General features: G+C 49.7%; 1 protein-coding gene across 9 annotated transcripts in view; it reads right to left on the bottom strand.

The window, feature by feature from the left end:
• The window catches only part of LOC143284806 (uncharacterized), a 183,658-nt gene that overhangs the window by 57,135 nt on the left and 109,023 nt on the right, over positions 1-17,500 (bottom strand). Inside the window, exon 1 of one of the 9 annotated variants that reach the window (XM_076591842.1) lies at positions 11,782-12,042. The exons of the other annotated variants lie outside the window; for them this stretch is intronic. Within the exon in view, the coding sequence (XP_076447957.1) occupies positions 11,782-11,837 (56 nt within the window). The 5' untranslated portion in view covers positions 11,838-12,042. Of the gene's footprint in view, positions 1-11,781; positions 12,043-17,500 lie in introns of those variants that run through there. 9 annotated transcript variants of the gene reach the window in all.

The following is a 17,500-nucleotide window of genomic DNA, read 5'->3' as shown; positions in this document are numbered from 1 at the left end:
GTGCTCTGGGTGTGCGCGCGCTGACGCTAGAAAGCTAATTTCACGTGCACTCACAACACCCACATGCAAGCAGCGACACACACACACACACACACACACCAGGTCATTCACTGTATGGACGAGGTAAGAGAACAGTAAGAGGGGAGGAGAGAACAGAGAAATAAAGAAACACAAACCAAAACCACAATCCATACTGCACGTGCAAGGACAGACAGACAGAGAGACAGAGGTCATCGCGCGTTTATTTAAGAGCGCACGTGCACCACACCTCACCCGAACAGCACGTGCGCCGCACGGGTGATCGCCAACACGACAGCTGAGAAGCACACAGTTGTATTTATTAATAAACATACAGCTATGTCAAAGTCTTTACCCACCTGTAGGCTCTTTGGGTCAATGGCTGAGAGAGAGAGAGAGAGAGAGAGAGAGAGAAATGATACATGGGGATAGGAGAGAGAGAGAGAGAGGTGATACAAGGAGATAGAGAGGAGAGAGAGAGAGGGAGAGGTGATACAGGGAGAGAGAGAGAGGTGATACAAGGAGATAGAGAGAGAGGTGATACAAGGGGATAAGAGAGAGAGGTGATACAAGGAGATAGAGAGAGAGAGGTGATACAAGGGGATAGAGAGAGAGGTGATACAAGGAGATAGAGAGAGAGAGGTGATACAAGGGGATAAAGAGAGAGGTGATACAAGGAGATAGAGAGAGAGAGGTGATACAAGGGGATAAAGAGAGAGGTGATACAAGGAGATAGAGAGAGAGAGGTGATACAAGGGGATAGAGAGGAGAGAGAGAGGTGATACAAAGGGATAGAGAGGAGAGAGAGAGGTGATACAAGGGGATAGAGAGGAGAGAGAAGTGATACAAAGGGATAGAGAGGAGAGAGAGAGAGAGGTGATAGAGATGAGAGAGAAAGAAAGCGAGAGAGAGAGAGAGGATACAAAGGGGATAAAGATATACAAGGGGATAGAGAGGAGAGAGAGAGAGAGAGAGAGGTGATACAAGGGGATAAAGAGAGAGGTGGTACAAGGAGAGAGGTGATACGGGGGGATAGAGAAAAGAGAGAGAGAGAGAGAGAGAGAGAGAGAGAGAGAGAATACAGCATCAGTAAATACAATCGATGACCCTCTCAGTCTATCTCCCTGCCCCCTCCCCAAAATAAAATAATAATTTTTTTTTTAATTAAAATTTTTTTTTTATAGGCAATCCACCGACTGATTATCAAACCGTGTTCCACCACCACCACCACACTCAACGGCTTGACTCTAACCACGGTTAAATAAACACCTGACGACGCTTAGATCGGACACGTCGTGCGAAAAGAGCAAGGTGACACCACTCAGCTCTTCACTGGACACAAGGTAGACGCAATAGAGCAAGGCCAAAGAGTACCTACTGGCGCAGAACGGTTTGAAGGAGAACTCCAAACCGTGAAGCACACCTGATCTTCCATTCAAAGACTGCCCCCCTCCACCCCCACCCCCCAAAAAAAACAGACGTAAGTGCCAGTTCTTCGTTGCTTCTTCAAGTGTCAGAGGCTTTTACGCGCAGTCGAACAAGTACTACCTCATCCGCTGTCGTGTTAAAATTGAAGTGCAACGTTGTGAGCACAGTATAAGCTTTAAGCTTGTTGATGCTCTTTTAATAATAATAATAATAATAATGGACATTTGTTGAGCGCTTTCCTCTCTTTAAAGAGAGCTCAAAGCGCTTTACAATAAACATTTTGTCTTTGTTTGCATTGTAATCATGTGTACTGTTCAACAATTCAAGATTATTTAAACCAAGTAATAACCAACTTTGCTAGTTCGTATACCTGTACTCTGGGAGGGGGGGGGGAGGAAGGGAGGAGGCATAAAAACCTACATGGTCGAAAACCTTCCTTCATGCTGACACCAATAGGACAAACACTTTCACGTACACAAATTTTGCGTCGTACGAGTTTTTGTTGAATCTTACAACTTTCTGATCACCCCCCCCCCCCCCCCCCCCGACACCTACCCTCACAACTCAGTAGCTTGTGAGTTCAAACCCTCAAAGGACTCCACCACCCGAACACAGCCAGGACACAGCACGGACCACGGACATCACCGGCGGCCAGCACACAACAAGGACCCTCCTCGAGCAAGACCACAGGACCAACGCCTTGACCACGCCACACCCCCTTGGAAAAGACCACAGCCACGAACAACTTGACCCTATGGGCGTAAAGCCGATAGGTCGGTCGTTAAACTCCACTCTACTGACATTTCCTGGTCGCTGTCCATGTCTGAAATTAGGAAGATGCTGTCAGTGTTGTGTGGTCTGTGGTTTCCGACTCTCGTTGTTCAGAACTGTCAGTCGGAAACTTTGATCAATTGCAGGACACACACACACACACACACACACACACACACACACACAACACTGAAAACAGTACCGATTTTTCTTTCGCGTAACTCACACATCACTTGTTAAAAAAAAAAAATTAATAAAAAGAGAGAAAACAAAGCTGTCAAAGCACTCTGCCCAATGCGTCATACCACGTGAGAACATCCAAGTTAAGCTAAGGTACACACGTTCTTTGTGCCGCCGAATGACTGTCCTCACTTCAGAAAACATGCAGCCTGAAACTCAGCCTGACGACGGCTCAAAGGTAACTGACTGGCTGACTGACTGGCTGGTTGACTGGCTGGTTGACTGACTGACTGGCTGACTGACTGACTGGCTGACTGACTGACTGGCTGGCTGACTGACTGGCTGACTGACTGGCTGACTGACTGTCTAGCTTGTGACAGACAGACGAGTAAGGTCCACCACCACCACCACCACCACCTTACTGGTGGGTCAGAGAAAGTAGATGTAGGGCCTTTCTACCTACTACCGTCGTTTCTGACCTTATACCCACAGACCTGACGCACAACCAACAGACCCTTCAGTCTCTTCTCTGGGGTCCAGAGCCAGGAGAGAGAGGGAGGAGAGGGAGGAAGGCAGTCATCCTACCTTCACTGTCTGGGGCTGGGGGTGGGGATGAGGAGGTGGGGATGGGGATGGAGTTGCGAATGGGGGGGTGGAAAGGGGTGGAGGGATGAAGGTGTGGGGGAGGGAGTGTCGTGGGAGGAGGGGGGGGAGGGTGACATGGACCGGGCGACAAGGCACGCAGACAGCACAGACCCCGCCACTTGTTTGTCTGTCTGTCACCTGACTAATTCCACGGGCCTTCCCCACGTCACACACACGCACACACAAAAATACACGCACACATACACACACATACACAAACATATTATACTATTCACAGAATGTCACCATCCCCAATTCAACTCTCCACCGCATAACACACACACACACACACACACACACACACTAAGAGAAAAGGGGAGGGGGGGGTCGAGAAGAGGGAGTAATTAAAATTGGATAAACAAAGAACCAAAACACTCCACAGTTAATTCTGAAGAAGCGGCAAGCGAAAACAACAGACGATACAAACTACTTGCACGTCAAGGTCATGACCCCCCCCCCCCCCCTCTTAACCTCACCTGTCATTTATGCAAGGTTACCGCCACCACAACAGACACGCGCCACCATAGCATTAGAACGGTTTCGAAACTTGGTAACACACACACACACACACACCAAAGGAGCCAACCTCAGCCAGGCACATGCGACATGAGAACGTAACGGCGTGGGGCTTTACCTAAAAATACGAACCTAAAAATACATATACACCGTCTTGGTCCGTGGTGGTCAGCGACGTTCACGGCCAGTGATCCATCCCCACCCAGGTGGGGGGTCCGCTGACCCGAGTCTGGGTGGCCAGTGGCACAACACACAAATCCCTGGTGGTAGGGATCTGCTCCCAGGCTGCCGACAGATTAAGTCCCCTACATCCGCCACAGCCACGCCTCTCCTCATCCCTCCATACCCCCACACCCACCCCTAAAAACTTCTACTATACCGACAAAGAAACTACACTGCACCTTTGAAGCCTTTTGACTAGCGAGGTCTCTCAGCAGTACACGAAACGCTAACTCTTACTGATTAGTGCACGTAGACCTCTGGGTAAGTACAGGTAGATCTCAGCACCCCCGAAAACGGAGTATGGCTGCCTAAATGGCGGGGTAAAAACGGTCATACACGTAAAAGCCCACAGGTATACATACGAGTGAACGTGGGAATTGCAGCCCACGAACGAAGGAGGAGAAGATCTCAGTTACCACCCAGTATTACAGGTAAACCTCTCAATATCATAACGTAGGCCTCAGTACAACTCAGCATTACACATAGATAGCAGTACTACTCAGTATTACACGTAGACCTCTCAGCACTGCACGTTGATCTCTCAGTATTACACGTAGACCTGTAAGTATACCACATGTGGACCTCGGTACTACTTAGCATTACGCGTAGACCTTTCAGTAGTACACGTATGCCTCAGTACAACACATTATTACATGTAGACTTCTCAGTATTACAGTAGACCCAGTATTACACGTAGACCTCAGTATTACTCAAAATTATACGTAGATCTTAGTATCATACGAAAACCTTTGTATTACTTTTTTTCTCAAAGCCTGACTAAGCGCGTTGGGTTACGCTGCTGGTCAGGCATCTGCTTGGCAGGTGTGGTGTAGCGTATATGGATTTGACCGAACGCAGTGACGCCTCCTTGAGCTACTGATACTGATACTAAGTGTTGCAGGGCGGACCTCAAGCATAAACACTCCGCTGTGAACACGTGGAGAAGTCTTGGCAAGACGAGGTGTTGTGTACATAGTACCGAGTCGGTCTTGGCAGACACTATCATTACATCCAGTGTACATACTTTTTTTTTACGTTCTTGCGTACATATACAGACTCGGTCTTGGCAGACAGGATTATTACATTATTTCGTATTATTTTATATTATTACATTAACTGCTTTTTATGCCTTTCTTTGTTGTCATTGGGTATACACACACAGACACGGTCTTGGCACACACTATTTTCATATCCAGGTTTTATGCTGCACGTTGCTATTTTTTTTTCTTCTTCTTCTTTCCTTTACGTTTGTTGTATACTCGGATCAGATTCAGTCTGGTCAGGCGAGGTACACTCAGAATTCAATGCTTAACTAACTCTGCACACAACTCTGTTGTTTGATTGTAGTCATAGATGGCAATAATTTTACCGTTGGTGCTTTATTTCTTGCTTGATAGAAGAAGAAGAAGAAGAAGAAGAAGAAGAAGAAAAAGAAGGAAAGTCTTGGATGTCGCCAGTTCTGGATGTGATGAACCCGATCCGACATGATTCAGCGATTAAAAACCCTGTCAACATGCATGGTAGATGAATGAAAACGTGCGCAGCTGAACAACACACATGCAACAAACGTTATCAACATTCACACAATATCTCCCGAGTCACATGAACAGAAGGACACACACGGATACGGAGAGAGATATGGGTGGGGTGGAGAGAGAGAGAGAGAGAGAGAGAGAGAGAGAGAGAGAGAGAACACTGAATGGTTTAATGAATAGGCCACTGGCCCATGTCACTGAGGGTGGTTACAAATTCATAGTCACATCAGATGAATGATTCCCTGTAAGGTCACGCAAGTTATGATCAAAAACCATATTACATAATGTGAACTTGTGCACATACTTATCCAAACTCGTGTACATGTACACATATACACAGCTATGCACATATATATATATATATATATATATATAGAGAGAGAGAGAGAGAGAGAGAGAGAGAGAGAGAGAGAGACAGACAGACAGACAGACAGACAGACAGAGAAAGAGGCAGAGACAGAGACAGAAACAGACAGTGACAACACATACACAGAAATTACCCCCATCTGGCTTCATCTCCGCCGTGTGTCTACAAGCAACAACAACACACACACACACACGCACACGCACACGCACACACACACTCGAGAGACACACTGCAGACATACACGCGCCTTGCAAAAGGCACAGGTAGAGCAGACACAGGCCGAGGCAGGGAGGGAGGGAGGGAGGAACAGAACGGGCAGATGGATGTACCGTATCAGACCAGACATACAGACCACAGAGCTCGGCAGATGGATGTACCGTATCAGACCAGACATACAGACCACAGAGACCGGCAGATGGATGTACCGTATCAGACCAGACATACAGACCACAGAGGTCGGCAGATGGATGTACCGTATCAGACCAGACATACAGACCACGGTAGATGGATGTACCGTATCAGACCAGACATACAGACCAGAGATCGGCAGATGGATGTACCGTATCAGATCAGACATACAGACCACAGAGGCCGGCAGATGGATGTACCGTATCAGACCAGACATACAGACCAGAGGCCGGCAGATGGATGTACCGTATCAGACCAGACATACAGACCACAGAGGTCGGCAGATGGATGTACCGTATCAGACCAGACATACAGACCACGGTAGATGGATGTACCGTATCAGACCAGACATAGACCACAGAGGCCGGCAGATGGATGTACCGTATCAGACCAGACATACAGACCAGAGCTCGGCAGATGGATGTACCGTACCAGATCAGACATACAGACCACAGAGGCCGGCAGATGGATGTACCGTATCAGACCAGACATAGACCAGAGGCCGGCAGATGGATGTACCGTATCAGATCAGACATACAGACCACAGAGGCCGGCAGATGGATGTACCGTATCAGACCAGACATACAGACCACAGAGGCCGGCAGATGGATGTACCGCATCAGACCAGACATACAGACCACAGAGCCCGGCAGATGGATGTACCGCATCAGACCAGACATACAGACCACAGAGCCCGGTAGATGGATGTACCGTATCAGACCAGACATACAGACCACAGAGGCCGGCAGATGGATGTACCGTATCAGACCAGACATACAGACCACAGAGCCCGGCAGATGGATGCACCGTATCAGACCAGACATACAGACCACAGAGGCCGGCAGATGGATGTACCGTATCAGACCAGACATACAGACCACAGAGGCCGGCAGATGGATGTACCGTATCAGACCAGACATACAGACCAGAGGCCGGCAGATGGATGTACCGTATCAGATCAGACATACAGACCACAGAGACCGGCAGATGGATGTACCGTATCAGACCAGACATACAGACCACAGAGGCCGGCAGATGGATGTACCGTATCAGACCAGACATACAGACCACAGAGGCCGGCAGATGGATGTACCGTATCAGACCAGACACACAGACCACAGAGGCCGGTAGATGGATGTACCGTATCAGACCAGACATACAGACCACAGAGGCCGGCAGATGGATGTACCGTATCAGACCAGACATACAGACCACAGAGGCCGGCAGATGGATGTACCGCATCAGACCAGACATACAGACCACAGAGGCCGGGCTGCCAAATGGAGGTGCCAACAGCTGGCAGGACCAACATCCATCCGACCATTCATCCATCTAGCTGGACCGTGTCCAACTCACACACACATCTAAAACACGTGTGTATGTGTGTGTTTGGGAGTGTGGGGTGGGTGGAGGTGGGGGGGGGGGGGGGTCTCGAGTTCCTCTGACACCCCGACAAGGGACCCAGTTTCACAGCTAAATCAACAAACTTCCCCTCCCCCCCACCCCGTCTCATCCCTCCCTCTCTCTCAACCTATCTTTTTCTTTGTATAGCGCGCGCGTGCACACACACACGCACACACACACACACACACACAAACACGCACACACACACGCACACAGAGTCCCATCTGACACAACAACATGGGACCCAATTTCACGGTTCTCAACAACCCCCTCCTCAATCTTCACACACACACACACACACACACACACATACTCTCTCTCTCTCTCTCACACACACACACTCACAAACATACGCACACATATGTGCGAGCGCGTGTGCAAAAAAAAACAAAACGAAAGCTCCTAAACACGGAAGGAAAAAGAAAATTCAGACAAAGAAAGAAAGAAAGAAAGGAAGAAAGAAGAGGAAGAAGAAAGGAAATTATTTATATATATATATATATATTTTTTTTTTTTTTAAGCCAAGGAAAGAAAAAGACCGACATACAAACAGGACAGTTCCACCTTCAAGGAGGTGTTAAAGCATGCAGACTAATCCATACACGCCGCCACACATCTCTTGTTTTTCTAAGGACCAGTGGTCATTTCTATACTACACACAGTCAGTAGCGGGTTACGAGCAATGCGTCCGAGCAATGCAACTGGCTCCACCAGATGCCGGACCTCCGCAAAAACCCAAACGCGTTGGACAGGCCTTGAGGGCCCAATATATATCTATATCTATCTATCTATCTATATATATATCTCTCTCTCTATATATATATCAATTCAGGAGGGAACAACCAGGACAACAACCGAGAGAGAACCTAAGGAGTCAGACCAGCCAGTCAGTGTAATGATCCCACTGTTACTAGGGCCTGACCTTACACGATACACGCCCCCCTCCCCCCCCCCCTTTGTCCCTCTTCCACCCCCCGTCCCGTCCCCCCAGCTCCCCCACACCCCCATTAGATCAGCCTTGCCCTCCCGGTGATCAGAAAACGATTCGTACTCAATCACACTGTTCGGGCCCGCCACCTCACCAGATTATTGAAAACAACAACAACAACAACAACAACAACAAAACACACACACACACACACACACACACACACACACACACACACACACACTCATCTCTCTCTGTCTCTCTCTGCCGGCGAAAGGTTGATCAACTATGCGAGGAAGAAGAGGAGGAGCGGAAGGGGGGGGGGGGGGGGGGGGAGGGAGGTGTGGAGGGGGTATAGTAGGAGGGTGGCGGAGGTGGAGGTGGAGGTGGAGGCTGAATGTGTGGGAGTTCCCAACACGTCACGTCCAATCTCGCCACTGTTTCTCTGTGGTCTCCACCGTATCATCTGTCTGAGTGCATGCGTGCGTGCGAACGTGTGTGTGCGTGCGTGCGTGCGTGCGTGCGCGAGCGTGTGTGTGTGTGTGTGTGTGTGTGTGTGTGTGTGTTTGAGCGAGAGAGAGAGAGAGGGGGGGAAGGAGGGGAGTGTGAGAACGACAGACAGATCGATTTTTAATCGTGAACAATGAAGATTTCAGGCCAAGGCCAAAGCCCTGGCCATGACAGACCGAAAGAAGTACTGACTGGACAAGGGTGAAGGTTGATTTCGGGTCGAGGAGGGGGAGAGTGAGAGAGAGAGAGAGAGAGAGAGAGAGAGAGACACAGAGAGAGTGAGAGAGAGACAGAGAGCCACACACACAGAGAGTGAGAGAGAGACAGAGAGAGAGAGAGAGTGAGAGAGAGGGTGAAAGGGAGAGACAGAGAATGAGAGAGAGAATGAGAGAGACAGAGTGCGAGAGACAGAATGTGAGAGAGAGTAAGAGAGAGAGAGAGAGACAGACAGAATGATAGACAGGGGGTGCAGAAAGCTTTCTCACGCAAAATGAAATTGTGTTGTATTGGATTTTTTATGTCACGAGATTGCTCTCCCCGCAGTTTTCCATCTATCTGTCAGTCTGCCTGTCTCTCTGTCTATTTACTTGTTTTCCTATCAAAGTCTATTTTTCTAAAGAACTTTGCCAGTGATAACCCTCTTGTTGCCGTGGGTTCTTTTACGTGCGCTAAATGCAAGTTGCACGCGGGGACCTCGGCTTTATAGTCTCAACCGAATGACTAGCGTCCAGACCACCACTCAAGGTCTAGTGGAGCGGGGAGGAGAAAACACTGGCGACTGCCGGTGTGATTGGAACCAGTGCGCTCAGATTCTCTCTCGCTTCCTACGCGGCCACGTTACCTCCAAGCCAACACCCCTCTCTCTCTCCCTCCCTCCACCCCCCTCCCCCCGGACACCCTCCCCTCTCTCTCTCTCTCTCTCATCGTCATCATCATTACTACTACAACTTTTGTCATCGTGATCATCATCTTATTATTATGAAGTATGTCACAGTGGGGAAAACCCGGTTCTAATCGGCACTGATTGATAAGGATACTTATATAGCGCCTATCCTCGGTCGGAGACCAAACTCTAAGCGCTTTACAAACACGGGGTCATTTGCACAACAGGCTGCCTACCTGGGTAGAGCCGACTGACGTCTGCCATTGGGCGCTCATCATTCGTTCCCTGTGTCGTTCAATCATATTTCAGGCACGCACACCTACACACTGAGACAAACATGTAACATTTAACATTTTACGTTTTGCTTATTTACCCCGCCATGTAGGCAGCCATACTCCGTTTTCGGGGGTGTGCATGCTGGGTATGTTCTTGTTTCCATAACCCACCGAACGCTGACATGGATTACAGGATCTTTAAAGTGCGTATTCGATCTTCTGCGTGCGTATACACACGAAGGGGGTTCAGGCACTGGCAGGTCTGCACGTATGTTGACCTGGGAGATCGGAAAAACCTCCACCCTTTCCCCACCAGGCGCCACCGAGATTCGAACCCCGGACCCTCAGATTGAAAGTCCAACGCTTTAACCATTCGGCTATTGCTACGAACACCGACAAATGTCAACTGCATAAATGCTGTGAAATGACCAGGCAAACGCTGTCAACGACCTGACCCTAAAGTGATTCAGGGCGCAAGCGGACAGACAGGCTGATGAACTGCATATCGCGCTTCTCTCCCTTTTCACCCCCTTCCCCCTCCCCCCACCTTTTCTTGTTCTTACCAACCCCCTCATACCCTCGCTGTCTTTCATCTCTCCCCTTCCTCTCAACACACCAAACCGGACTCCAGCTCGGAGTTTTCAACATACTAACAGCACCTAGAACTCACACACACACACACCGCGTAACCGCGGTATCATTTTCCTCTGAAAAATCCACAAGAAGTGAGAGAGAGAGAGAGAGAGAGAGAGAGAAAGTGCATGGGAAAGTGGGTGAAAAGCTAAGCAAAGAACCAACCCTACGAGCAATAAACTACGATCTCTGGTCCTTGTATATATATATGTGTGTGTGTGCATACAAAAAAAAAAAACACCCAGCGTGCCGGCATAGAGGAGGATGCTACATGCAAGCCACCCTCCTCCTTCACAAACACACACACACACACAGAATGGATACACAAACGCACGCGCACACGGACGCACACACACACACACACACACACATACACTCATTCACTCGCATACGCTAAACTCGTTTTCGTGCTCATATTCTCGTTTCACCCATCCTACATTCACACCGACGTTAGCTGCAAAATCTGAGAGACAGAGGGAGGGAGAGAGAGAGAGAGGTCACAAAAACTCACGAGCATGCGTGTGCGTACTACACACACACACACTCGCGCCCACGCGCGCACCACACACATGCACTCACATACACATATTGAAACATGGGCCAACAGTAATAACTGTCCCCCCCCCTCCCCCAACACACACAACCATATACAGACACACACACGCACGCACAAACACACTAAAACACCCTCTCGCACACACACACACACACATAAACACAATCACGCACTCGCTTGAGTGTATGACTGTCAGTCGTGTGTCCGCGACAATGATCATCGGAACAGATTGAGGCAGTAAGAGAAACAGACATAATTATGGACATACTACCACGATCTCTCAGATAACTCTCCATTACACACACACACACACACACACACACACACAAACAGTACACACATACACACGCGCGCGCGAACAATAGACCAGGCATCCCACAGGCGTGTTTAAAAAAAAATTTTTTATTCTATCTATTTATTTTTTTAATACTATTCCTACCGCCCTCCACCTTGATGCCGTTGTCCCCTCACACCCCCCACCCACCCCCTACCCCAGACTCACCTGCTGGTCATAACACACCACACACACTTGCAGCATCGCGACAAGAACCCCTCCATGCTCCTCCTCCTCCTCACCACCACCACCACCACCACAAACCACCACTACTTTTTTTCCTCCTACACCTTCATGTGTCGCGGCCACCACCACAAACACCACCACCAGCACCAAACCACAACCCCAACAACCACATCACGACACCCTCCCCGCCGTCCACAACACAACACTTTCTCTTTTTTTCTTTGAGGGGGGGAAAGGGGGGGCCTGCCTACCGCTCAGGGTGCTGGCTGATGCTTGATGTGAGGAGTTCTTCTTCTGCGGCTTCTGGTTATCCTCCTCCGCCCGCCGACACTGACCCAGCCGCCACCACACCAGGGGCAAACACACACACACACACACTCACACGGCACACACACACACACACACTGGGTGCACGTGCACACAGGTAAGTCAAGTCAGACAGCCACCACCACCACCACCACCACTCCCTTCCCTCCCTGCCTGCGCTACAGGTAAGTAAGTAACCCCTGAAGATTCGGAATCCAACAGCCAGACAAGACAAGACGAGACGCACAAGACGAGACAAGACAGCAACCCCTCCGCACCCCTACCCTCCCCCCCTCCCTCCCTCACCTCCCCCACAGGTAAACGAGGGATGGATGGATTGGATGAGGAAAGCAGCAGCAGCAGCAGGCAGCACCACGGCGAGGACTGAGGGGAAAGAGTGGGGAGAGAGGGAGAGAGAAAAGGGAGATCAAGAGAAAGCATTGGGAAGAGAGGTTGTGGGATGGGGGGCGGGGGGGAGGGAGATAATAATAGTAATAGGGGTGGTTGAAGCTTCTTTTTGGTGGTGGTGGGGGGGGAGGTGGGGGTGGAGGGGGCGGGCGCGAGTATGTGTGTGTGTGTGTGTGTGTGTGTGAAAAGCTGAAAGAGACAAATCCCCCTGACTTCACGTTTTGTTGTGCGCGTGCTGCCAGCTGCATATTGCTTTTGCACTGCTATGCTTGCTTGCTGCTTGCTTGTTGGTAACAGTTTGGAGGTGCGTGCGTGCGTGTGTGCGTGTGTGTGGTGGGGTAGGGGGTGGAGGGGGGGGGGGTATGAAGGGGTGCCCGAATCTTGCTTGCCAACCTACAGAACTCTATCACGCTGCGCGCGTGCTGCTTCGCTCCGGGCCGTGTCCCGTGCCATGCCCCCACCGTCTACCACCACCACCACCCCTCTCTACCTCCCTAATTTACCTCCTCTCTCTCCTACTGACTCCGCCCCCCCCCTCCCCCGCCCCCAAACCCCTCCACTACTGTCTCCCCTGTGTCATTTATATTCTTGTTGGCCTCTCCCTACTCCGCGGGGAAAGAGAGAGAGAGAGAGAGAGAGAGAGAGAGAGAGAGAGAGAGAGAGAGAGAGAGAGAGAGAGAAAGTTGCAGTAATAAGTCTTTCGTCGTGTCAGCCATGTCGGTCTTGAAATGATAGAACGACGAGGCTACTGTGAGAGTGGAGGATAAAAACAATACCAAAGAGAAGTAACTCTCTCTCCCCCCATTTGCAAAGCAAGCAGCATTGACATGGAAGTTGTATACCTTGTAAATGGTGGGATGGTGGGGAGGGGGGGAGAGTTACTTCTCTTTATTTCTGTTCATGTCTGTCTTGTTTGTACACACACACATATTTATAGTGCCCGTGTCCACAAAACGAAGTTTTACCCCCCCCCACCCACCCCCCGCCCTCTCCTATCCCGTCCCCCTCCACACACACACTTTCTCCTTAGGCTTCTTCCTCAGGCCTTCTCCCTTGGAACTCCAGAACAACAGCCAGGAACCCCCCCCCCCTCCCACCTAGCCTCCGGAACACCAAAAGACCCCTCCCCCCACCACCACCACCCTAATTTTAACTATTTTATTTTGCTTGTCTGCAAGTGTATTTTCCTGACTGTCAACGCGGATTTGATTTGATTTTATCTTATTATTTATTTATTTATTTTAACAGAATTTTTGTCCTAGGGACAAATCCTTTTGTTGCCGTGAGTTCTTTTACGTGCGCCAAAGTACATACTGCAACTAAAGGACCTCGGGTTTACCTATTGTCTCACCCGAAAGACTAGCATCCAGACCCAACCTGGTTCGAAGTGGAACGCTAATACTAGAGAGAGAAAAAAAGAGAAAAAGAAGAAGAAGAAAAAAAGATCCAAGATTGGACTCGACCCCGTGAACAACGACTCACTTCCTAGTCAGACTGTCGCGTTACCGCTGGGCCACCGCTCTACGGCGTTTCACGAGCGCTCTGAGCAGCGCTTTAAAGTTTGCTAAGCGTTTTTTTTTTTTGTTTTTTTTTTTTAAGAGAAAGAAAGAACTGCCTGTAGAATACGAGTACACGTCTGGATTGTCCTTAACGCCTAAGCAAACTTAGAAGAGAGCTTCCTTGCTCAGATCGCTCCATGCAACAACAGCCCCCCACCCCCACCCCCAGCCCATGTTCTTACATTTCCCTCGTGTCCTCACATCTCGGTAACCTGACCACGACTTCGGCTTGTTCCGCCCATGCTAAATTGCCAAGCGATCCTACACGCCCTCCCCCACCCCTTCCACCCATTCCTCTCTCTCTCTCTCGTGATGCACCTGTCCCACAGGATGAAGAACGAAAAAACGAAGAATGAAACGGATATTTGGACACGAGGGTGGAAGCGAGGGGGTGGGGGGGTGGGGGGGGGGGTGGGGGGGTAGGGGATGGAGCTGGGTGGGGAGCCACTCCGCCACGGTTGCTGATCGGGAAGGGGAGAAACGGGGTGGGTGGGAGGTGGGCGGGTGGGAGCCGGCATCACCAATGGAGGACACGCATGTTGAAGTACAAAAGAAAAAAAAAGAAGAAAAGAAAACAGCATCCGTTAGTTCAAAGTTAGGGATTCTACAGGAAAACGCCCGAAAAGAATGAGAGCCCCAACTCTTAATTTAGAAATAAATCTCACCCTGTATTCTTTAAACAGATAATCATACCAAAACAAACAAACAAACAACAACATAAAAAAAAGTTACCCAAGACACGGCGACACCACGCTTCACTCAAGACCGTGATTCCTCCCCCCCCCCACCCACCCCTCTTCCCCCGGCCCTCCACACAACATAGCATTACAATCCTAACGCAATTTCCAACACGACCACCACATACGTAAGCCCTTCAAGCCTTCAGGTATACTAATCATGCACGTGCAGTTCCATCCTACCGCTGCAAGAAGGGGATGGTGGGGTGCCGCGTGGGGTTCTCCATGCTCCTCTTACTTACATTTCCCCGGGGTAACCGGACCGCCACCCAGGCTTGTTCCACCCCGGTTAAATTGCCAGGCGGTGCCTGCATCCCCCCCCACCCCCCCACCCTCTCCATCTCTCCCTCGTGGTGCACCTGTCTCACTGGGGGTGAAGAACGAAGACGAAGAATGTCACAGATCTTCTGGATGGAGGGGTAGGGGTGGGGGTGGGGATGGGGATGAAATCACCAATGATAAAGAATGCAGGATGAAACATTCTGTATTTTGTATTTCTTTTTATCACAACAGATCTGTCTGTGTGAAATTCGGGCTGCTCTCCCCAGGAAGAGCGCGTCGCTACACTACAGCGCCACCCATTTTTTATAGTGTGTGTGTGTATTTTTTCCTGCGTGCACTTATCAATTCCTATCGAAGTGGATTTTTCTACAGAATTTTGCCAAGAACAACCCTTTTGTTGCCGTGGGTTCTTTTGTGTGCGCTAAGTGCATGCTAGCACACGGGACCTCGGTTTATCGTCTCATCCGAATGACTAGCGTCTAGACCACCACTCAAGGTTTAGTGGAGGGGGAGAAAATATCGGCGGCTGAGCCGTGATTCGAACCAGCGCGCTCAGATTCTCTCGCTTCCTATGCGGACGCGTTAACTCCAGGCCATCACTCACTGACACAGAAAAACAACAACAGCATCCCTGAAGTTGGATGTCCGGGGATTCAAACAAGAAAGCGCCCCCTCCCACCCCCTCACCTCCCAAAAAAGAATGAGTCGCACTCTAAATTTGAAATAAAACCAGTCTGTATTCTTTACAGACATGCTGCTGGATTCTCCCATCGTGTCCGACGGATACTGGAGTAGGCAGGCAGGTCATTTTTGTTGATGTGGGCCCTCATGTGCGAATGAAGACCAGTTCTTGAGGCAAAAGGTCGTCCACAGACGCTGCACGGAATGGAGAGTCCTGCAAGGATGGGCCCCGTTTTCTCCGGTTCCTCTTCTCCTGGATTGGCGGCTGCTCTGTTGGCGTCGAAGGTCTTTGTGCCCTGGGAAAACATCGTTGCTTCCACTGTGTTCTTACATAGACAAAGAACTGACTAACAATGTAAAAACCTATCGAATTATTTTCAAACAGGAAGGCAGCCCTGGTTTGTTCCGCCCGGCCCCTGTTAATCTAGTTGCCAGGCAATCCTCCATCCCGGATCCTTTCCTTGTGCTGCACCTGTCTCACAGGCTGAAGAACGACGACGAAGAATGTTCAAGATATTTGGGAGGAGGGGTGGGGGGATAAACAAGACCACATGTTGAAGCACAACAACAACAACAAAAGAAAAAAAAAGGGAGGGGCCGGGTGTGTGTGGGGGTAGGTGTGTGTGGGGGGTGGGGGGGTTCTTAAAATACGATCCTCCACGTCCTACGTGCCACTGATGTACAATGAAAATAAAATGAAACCAAACCAAACCAAATGAAATAGAAAGGATCCAATCAGACATGGGTTTCTTGGTGTCAAAGAAGGCGACGAGCAGCTCTAGACAAGAGGAGCCCCCTTAGACACGTTGTTCATTCAGCTGCCGTGTCAACAACCCGTCAGGGAAGCCATCCTTCCCCTCCTCACCCACCCCACTCCGTAGCAGGGAACTCCCCCTCCCCCCCTCTCTCATCCCTTATCTCCCCTTGGATTAGCTGCTCCTGCGCCGGGCGTGTGTGTGTGTGTGTGTGTGTGTGTGTGTGTGTGTGTGTGTGAGAAAGATATATATATATATATATATATAGAGAGAGAGAAAGATATATATATATATATATATAGAGAGAGAGAGAGAGAGAGAGAGAGTGGCCGTGAGCCAGGCGAGACACACGGTCTCAATAAAAACAACAACAACGCTGTCTTAACATGGCCAATGTCAACTTTCCTCCTTCCCCTCCCCTCTCTCTCTCTCTGGACTTCCTACTTCCTGTCTCCGGAAGCACAGTGTCGTGCCGTGTTGCCCCGGAAGTAGACCCCGGAAGTCATCATGAGCATCCCATCTTGCAAGTGGTTCCGACATTGGTTCCCCCCCCCCGACACTCCCCATCCCCCTCCCACCCCCCTCTCTCTCTAAAGGGTGAGGACTTGGTGAGAAATAAGAAGCACACCAGTGCTTCTCTGTCGTCTTTGACAAAGAAATACATTGCCTCTCTCTCTCTTTCTCTCTGTGTGTGAAAGGTGAGGATTAGATCTCTCTCTCTGACTATCAGGATGGGCTATGTATATGGCCTATAATGAATGAACAAAACAAAAAAAAGTGTTCGTTCGTCCGTTCTCTCTCAAAAAGGTGATGACTTGATGAGAAAAAAATATGCACACCAGTGCTTCTCTATCATCCTCGACAATAAATACATTGCCATTCTCTGTCTCTCTCTCTCTCCACGCTGTCTCTCTCTCTAAAGGGTGAAGATCAGATGAAGAAACAAAAGTGAACCAGTGCCTCAGTATCATCC

The sequence above is a fragment of the Babylonia areolata genome, chromosome 8, assembly GCF_041734735.1.
Source record: "Babylonia areolata isolate BAREFJ2019XMU chromosome 8, ASM4173473v1, whole genome shotgun sequence".
Classification (NCBI taxonomy): domain Eukaryota; kingdom Metazoa; phylum Mollusca; class Gastropoda; order Neogastropoda; family Buccinidae; genus Babylonia; species Babylonia areolata.
Note: the sequence above shows the minus strand (reverse complement) of the source record. Positions and strands in the feature narration are given on the sequence as shown.